The 8395-nt window shown below is 39.7% G+C and overlaps 1 protein-coding gene across 1 annotated transcript in view; it reads left to right on the forward strand.

Annotated features, from left to right (window-relative positions):
- The window catches only part of LOC103508430 (regulator of G-protein signaling loco-like), a 27860-nt gene that overhangs the window by 9516 nt on the left and 9949 nt on the right, over window positions 1-8395 (forward strand). Inside the window, exons 5-6 of the mRNA XM_008472973.1 lie at window positions 693-1014; window positions 1176-1271. Of these exons, the coding sequence (XP_008471195.1) occupies window positions 693-1014; window positions 1176-1271 (418 nt within the window). The remainder of the gene's footprint in view (window positions 1-692; window positions 1015-1175; window positions 1272-8395) is intronic.

Consider the following 8395-nt stretch of genomic DNA (forward strand, 5'->3'; position numbering starts at 1 on the left):
AATGCTGTGAACTGTGATACCCACTCAGTGCCTTTGACATAACACAAATATGTAGCTACATTTACTCGTATATTCTTAGCTTATTGGTCAAGTGCCAAAACTACATTCTTTCATTGAGATACGAGCTATTCTATACATTTTTAATCTACATTTATAAAGTTAGGTACTATGGTCCCGGACTAAACTGTGGCCCTCATTTTCTTGAATCTCAATACATTCCGTCCTAATAGAGCAGTTGCGCTTACTTGGGTGAGGTTTCTAAGACAAAGAGCAGAAAAAATGAGGAACTAGGGAATTTTTCTTCTCAGGTGCCATGTTCAGAAAGCGGGGAGACGGTATTAAAGAACGCCACCAACAGGAATGTACTCACTCAGTTGGGACAATTTAGACGCCAACTCTATCTGGAGAACCTTAGAATGAACGAGAGACTGAGACAGAATGAATGGGCAGATCAACACAATTGACTCGGTGTGCATTGATTCGGTCGGGTGTAGTGGTCAAGACGCTCGCCTGGCAAACAGGAGGGCGTGGGTTCAATCCTACCCGAGGTATGAAATTTTATCTTTAATATAATTTGAGAATTTGACCACAATAATAGTAGTAGCCTACTGCTGGAGTAAAGGGACTTTTCAGTCCTATGCGAATATTTTGAGTCGGATTAAATAATCAAGGTCATTCTAGAGTTATTTCAGAGTCGGTCAAGCGTTGAGTTATTATATCCACATAGCGATTACACCTGTGAAGTCTGTAGATAACATGAGCTTGGGAAGTACAAGGAGTCAAGATATTTTGATGTCGTACAAGTTGAGTCCTAAAGTGTTTGGTGTAACCAAGCCCCCACCTGTTGTCACTCAAAGTCTGGAAGATCTGAAGTCTCATCAACCCATCATAGAGGATACTTGTCATAATGATAGTGTTACAAATAGAACTCTACAACATCCATGGGGAAGTCTACAGGAACTCAGGAGCTTTGTGTCTGATTGTTATGAGGACTCGAGGACTTCAGAGATGATGGTAAGTCAATCATAAGCACTTCAGTACAAACCTACTTTTTTTTCTTTAGGTACCTACTCATGTGATTATCTATGATGTGTGCAAACCTACTCAATTTTAACTCCTTACAACCCAGTCATTTTGTCATCTATTTGTTCTGTTTTGTGTTCTACTCTGTTCAGAGAATTGTTCTTCTTAGAAATGGACTCAAAGGGTTAAAACAGAAACCTTATGACTACTTTATAAAGGCATTTTTCTCAACTACCAGTTATAGTCATGTAAGTGTTGAACAAATTACTTGATACTTATGGACTGTGTTGAACACGAATACTTGCTGTGAAACTCAATGAGGACTTAATACCTATGTACTTACGTACTCACATCATTGTACTTAGGTACCTAGGTACATCAACATTAATTAATAATCTCATAAAAATTTACTTACCTACTTAAAAGATATTTCTCTTTTGATGACGCGCCAAAATTAATAAAAATTAAAAACCAAACAAACAAAGATGACTAGGGTACCTTCAGTCTTTCTTTTCCGAGAGGTTTGATAGAGGGAACTAAAACAACTGAGGTCTTATCGTTCCGAAATTTTAGAGAAAAGGAACAGATGAGGTTAAAAGAACGAACTTCACCTGTTTAGGATAAATATCGCCCCGAGCGGGAATCGAATAACCTCCAAGCTAACTAAGTTGGCGTGATGCAGTATTTAAAATAAATTATAAATTTACGAAACACTTACTTTTTTCGGCGTCATCGGAACACTCATGTCAATCAAGTCCGACATGATGGAGATGAGATCTCGTTCTAACTCCAAACCGGACATGCTAAAACACGGGTCATACACCGGACATACTACGGAATGTCATATACCTATATGCTTTTTACTAGGATATATTATACAGCACGTTACGTCGCGTTGTATACCTATTATGCTATCCACTAGCGTAATATTTTTGACTAAACAAATAGTTATTTGACGTAGCATTTTTTCAGCTTTCATCATGTAGGTACCTACAATCGATAACGTTAAAAATTCAACTGTATTTGTTCAGAAGTTGCGTCAATGGAATGTTGCTATAAAAGGAGCTGTCACAAATGAGCAGTGACCAGTGTTATTATAAGGTTAGGTTAAACGCAAAAAAGAGTTTTCACAATATGAGCAGTAACCAGTGTTATTATAGGGTTAGGTTAAACACAAAAGAAAGTACAAAAATAATAGCAATGGCGTTCATGTTCAAAGTATGTTCCTATAGGCCTATAGAAAGAATACAGAAGTTATAGCATACTGTATAGGGTATAGGTAGGCTTGCCAAACGTCCCGAATTGGCCGGGACAGTCCCGAATTTCAGGGGGTGTCCCCGGCGTCCCGTTCCTGGAGATGCATCATATTGTATTTTGTATTCCGAGGCTGGAGCATCAGCAGCAATGTGAGGAGGCCAGACGGCAATATAGTTGAGACCGGAGTCTTTCAACACATTGTACATTCTCTGATGGTCGTCATTGACATTATGGAACATTGGAGGTACTTTGCTTGGTTCATAAAATAAAAATGCTGAAAAAGAAAAGGACAAGTGATTGTAGTTTTTTCCATCTTTTTCTCTCATGATTTTGTTTCCTGTAGAAAAAAATCTGGGTTCCAAACATCAGTCCCTTTTGTAGGTAATGAACCCAATGCCTTAACAACTGGGATCATTTTTTTCCATTTAGGTAGAAAAAAAGAGTATTCCCAGTTCAGATGCTGAGATGTAGAATTTAAAAAAAAAAAAATATGAATGGGACTATCCTAAGAGCAATATTAAAAAATAAATATGCATACCTGAGAGGCACACAGAAACAACGGATACATTGTATTCTTTCATGGCAGTGACAATATTCTTCATTCCTTCCGACATGACAGTAGTGGGAGATAAATCATTACGGGTTCCCAGAGCAACGACAACACCATCCTTGCCTTCAATGGCTTTCTTTACATCTGCCAACTTCAGGACATCCCCTTGAATGATTTCCACTTTGGAATGGTACTCGCTTGGCAACCTCTGTGGATCTCTCAGCAAGGTGCATACCTCTAGACCTGCAGATAGGGGTGATAAAAACAAAAATATGAATGACAAAATTGAAAAAAGTCATGGTTTTTAAAAGAGACTGGCTTTGGCCATCAAACACCTAAATGAAATGTTATTTCTGGGACTCTACCCCAGCCCCTGGGTTACTATCAGAGCTACTCAAGCTGTATTCACAATAATAATTATTATGAACAGGGGGAATATCTAGGGGGAATTTTGTTTAGTTTTAGTGTATTTTTTTTTTTTATTGTCATTTTTGTAAAAAGGGTTAGTCCCGTAAATAAATAAATATCATTCATCAGTGGCTTGAACATGCATGTTGATATACCTGATATCAGAAATTGAAGATTGGTTGGAACCTGAAGAAATAACTCATGGGGTCAAGAGGTCAGAGTTGAATACTTTACCTTGCTTGAGAGCAAGAATGAGATGTCAAGTTGAATAAAAGCATCTAAAAAGGACTCATTGAAATTAAGATGTCACTCAAGCGCAATGAAGATATCAATCAGAGTCTCCACTACGATTATATTGTCACCGATTTCATACATCACATCGGTGTAACTTCACCGACAGTTACACAGACTGATCGCATTCAAATTCCCCCGGCCATAATAGAATGAACACACTAAGTTATAGAGGTTTGTCACTGCTGAGCTAACCACCCTTTAACATTAACCCCACTTAAGCTTAATGGGACCGGGAAAAGCCAATAGGACCTCGATGGAACAACACCATCCTTGCCTTCAATGGCTTTCTTTACATCTGCCAACTTCAGTACATCCCCTTGAATGATTTCCACTTTGGAATGGTACTCGCTTGGCAACCTCTGTGGATCTCTCAGCAAGGTGCAAACCTCTAGACCTGCATGCAAAGGTGGTGAAAGCAAAAATATGCATGACAAACTTGAAAAAGTCATTATTTACACACTGGCTCTAGCCATCAAACACCTCTTGATGTTGTTTCTGGGTCTCTCACTCTCTACCCCAGCCCCTGGGTTAAGACTTTACAAGTTCAACCTCTTGAGCTACTCAGGTTGTATAATTAATAATAAAGGTATTGTGAACAGGGGGAATTCTGTTGCACATCCCTTCCTTTTGGCTTGAATATAGTGTGTGAGCTGTGAGATCAGAAATTGAAGATTGGTTAGAACCTGAAGATAAAACTCATGGGGTCAAGAGGTCAGAGCTAAATACTTTACCTTGCTTGAGAGCAGCTTCCAAAGAGCACAGCCCTGTCATCCCAGTGGCACCAAAAATTGCAATTTTCTTCATCATAAAGCCTGGCTGACACAGGCACAGTAACAACACAAGATAGCAAAGAATGATTAGGCTGTTTTAACAAATTGGTCAGAGCTCACACGAAATAACTGATGGAATGAATATTTAATGAGCATTCCGGCATTTATTGCACTCTTATCACTTTATCAGTAGCGTAGATAGAAAATCCAGTGTACTTTTGCTTTTTTGTTGACTTTCGGCTTTCGTTCTGATAAGATAAATCGAGAAGAGAGAGATTACAGAAGTCTGCAACAAGTCTTCAAAAACAGACATTTGTAGGAGGTGTAGAGTTCGCGAGAAAGCAATCCTTGATTTTGTTAAGATTTATCAGACTTCTAGCACATTTGGGCTGACTCGAGAGGTGCTGCCCCCTAGACGCAACTTTGCGAAAAATGTCGTTACCTCTTTTTGTTTTCATTTTCGTTTTGTTTGTGAAACGACTTGTGGAATGCGAGAAATTAAAGATTTGCCCGAGGCAAATACTCAAGAACTCGAGTTTTAAAAGTTTTTATATGGCCAATCGTTTTCAACTTTTGATTTAACTCTTTTTAGTGTTCTTTTCATCTCTATATTTTATTAAAATTGCAATTTGCAATGTTTGTCAGTGTTTTTGTAAGACAAATGTCCGTTTGTTCAACAGACCCCCCTTTGAAGTGTTTGTCTTTAGTAAAATGAGTTTGATTATCTGCTATGGAGTGTTTCTTCATTAATATTAAGGCCATCTAGTAGTGTTCGTGTTACTTGATTTCTATTGCTTTTGCTTTCGAAACATTATGCATCCCGTACGAAGACGTAAAAAACGTCCAAACTATGGTGTTCGGACAGTTGAAGTTAACCGAGGTAAAAGTGGATTTGGTTTCACCATATCTGGTCAGCTGATCTAAGAACGATCATTCTTGTTCATAAATACAGGTCTAAGTCTAAGTAATAAAGGTTTGTCACTGCTGAGCTAACCACCCTTTAACATTAACCCCACTTAAGCTTAATGGGACCGGGAAAAGCCAATAGGACCTCGATGGTCCCTCATCCGAATACCAACCACGCTTACCGTTAACTTACTTTATTTTTTCTTTACAAGTTTTCATCAGTACGTAAATGCTTTCTTATTAAATTGATCCCAAGGGCAAGGCAATCGTAGACCCTTGACAGATAGTTTGCCTGAAGGCCCCGAAGTCATGTAATGTGTTCCAATCTAATCGACCCCTAAAATTTGACCACTTAAGTAAAAGATTTTTAATAATAATAGACTAGGCGAGGTTAATGCCGGAGGCGTTCTCTACCACCTAACCCTTAGAGCTCCATTATTATAGTCGAATTCTCCAATAAATGAGGATAAAATTCCATGCCTCGGGAGGGAGCGAACCCACGCCCTCCTATTCACCAGGCGAGCGTCTCGACCACTATGCCACCGAGGCATTTTTCGGGGGCATTTGATACTGTCCGACAGCCCGATCATGATTCATGCCCCACCCAAATACAATCGGTACTCAGCTGAGAGCATGGTGAAATAACTCATAGAACACTAAGTTAATTCTAGTTAATTAAACCAGTGTTTCCCAACCTGGGCGATGGAGATTTTCATGGGGGCGATGAAGCCTTAGGGGGCGATATGGGGGGCGATCAATAAAAGGAGCGATAAAGGGGGCGATGGCAAATGTAGAGAAAAGGTTGGGAAACACTGAATTATTTAAACCACCATTCAATGCCGTAGCAAGCGCAGTATTCGCCTGAACAATGTCAGTTCCTATCCTCTGTAGTCTGTACCAGTGTGTCATTCGGAATCAATTTGTTCTATGAGAAGAGGTTCCCAACTTGAAGCGTGGTACGCTACGATTTTCTTTGATCTGTCCCCTTTTCTTTAGCTAGGTCGTGGGTTCGATTCCCGTCCCGGAGCAAACCAGCCTAGTTTGGAGGGTAGCGCGTCTGCCTTGTAAGAGCTAGGTCGCGGGTTCGATTCCCGCCCGGAGCGGAACTTATCTTAATCAGACAAGGTTCGTTCTCGGAACGGCTGGCTTTCTCCTATGCCTATCCTTCTTCTCTCTTCGATTTCTGGACGATAGGAGCTTAGCAGTTATAACAGTTCCCTCTATCAAACCTCTTCCCCCCAATTTCCTCTCTTCATTAGTTTCGGATTTTCAAGCCTTCAGGTCGTGTATTATTTCTCGGCCTCGAATTTGTAGATGTCTCAGCTAATTCAACTCTGAGCTGAGCATACACAAAAAACCCCCTCGGAGACTTACCTATGAAGGTGAAAAGGGAAACAGCCCTAAAGGAAGGGTTAAGCTTCTACGAATCTAGTTCAACTCTCATAATAATAATAGTGCTTATTTATACTGCTCGCATAGGACTGAAAAGTCCCTTTACTCCAGCAGTAGGCTACTACTATTATTGTGGTCAAATTCTCAAATTATATTGAGGTGGAAGTTGTCAAAGGACACTCAAGTTACAAATAGCGGAAAATTATTACTCGGACAGTTCAGATGAAGATTTGATTCTCACAGCTAGACAGAAACCAAAGTACCCACACAAACCTAAGAACTCGATGCCCTAAATCACCAAAGTATGGAAAAGTATTTTACAAGTGTAATAGCCAATGGAAAAGCAGAATTTTGAATTTGGACGAATCATATCGAAATATGGAATTGTAAATACTTTTCCATACTTTGGTGATTTAGGGCACAGGCGAGCGTCTTGACCACTACACCACCGAGGTAGGTCATAGAGAGATCTTAGGCAGAGGACTAGTTCGGTCCCGGTCTATCCGTCCAACACCTGCAGGGTCCCGAGTGCAAATATGTTGGAACCCGCTGTTCCTCCAATGATATCAAAGTGGATCTGTTTATCTAGGAGTTGTTATCTATTAGTTTGGTGCGGTATGCCTGTAAGCCTAGTGCCGAGAGATATTAGGCAGAGGACTAGTTCGGTCCCGGTCTATCCGTCCAACACCTGCAGGGTCCCGAGTGCAAATATGTTGGAACCCACTGTTCTTCCAATGATATCAAAGTGGATCTGTTTATCTAGGAGTTGTTATCTATTAGTTTGGTGCGGTATGCCTGTAAGCCTAGTGCCTAGTAGAGGCTGCGTGTATTGAAAACGAGTTTTTAGATCCATATAGGAGAAATTTTAGTGCTAGTAATATTCTAGTTTGGTCGATTTGTTATTAATAATAATAAACTTTAATATCGAGAACCAAATATGTAGTATTAGATATTAAATACATACTTATTTATATATGTGAATATTCTAGTTTGACCGATTTGTTATTAATAATAATAAACTTTAATATCGAGAACCAAATATGTAGTATTAGATATTAAATACATACTTATTTATATATGTGAAAATATGTAGTATTAGATATTGAATACATACTTATTTATATATGTGAAACGAAGTGATGATTTTTAAAGGACATTTAAGTATATGAGAATTACTTAAATGGCGTTTTTGATTTGCCAACAATCAGCACTTAACGCAACTATGGTTTAGACGTAACTAGAAAATCTAGAAATTAAAAATGAAACGTTCAAAAAACATAATATCTGTGCCAAATTGATATATGTGAAACGAAGTGATGATTTTTAAAGGACATTTATATGAGAATTACTTAAATGGCGTTTTTGATTTGCCAACAATCAGCACTTACTTAACGCAACTCTATGGTTTAGACGTAACTAGAAAATCTAGAAATTAAAAATGAAACGTTCAAAAAACATAATATCTGTGCCAAATTGAACCAAACCATGTTAGTGATTCTCATCACTAACATGGTTTGGTTCAGTGAAAAGTTTTGTAAAAAGCCAAAAGGAATCGTAATTTTACTACACTCGCACTTCGTGCTCGGGAGGGGGGCTTCGCCCCCTTCCACCCCCCGGGGGCTTCGCGTGTTCGCTACGCGAGGTTGCGTATACGGTCGCGCTGCACGCTCCCGGGGGCTTCGCGGGGTTGTGCATTAGGTCGCGCTGCGCGCTCCCCGGGGCTTCACGGGGTTGTGCATGGGGTCGCGCTTCGCGCTCCCTTGTTTACGGTCGCGCTGCGCGCTCCCGGGGCTTC

The sequence above is a fragment of the Diaphorina citri genome, unplaced genomic scaffold (genome assembly GCF_000475195.1).
Source record: "Diaphorina citri unplaced genomic scaffold, Diaci psyllid genome assembly version 1.1 scaffold398, whole genome shotgun sequence".
Classification (NCBI taxonomy): domain Eukaryota; kingdom Metazoa; phylum Arthropoda; class Insecta; order Hemiptera; family Psyllidae; genus Diaphorina; species Diaphorina citri.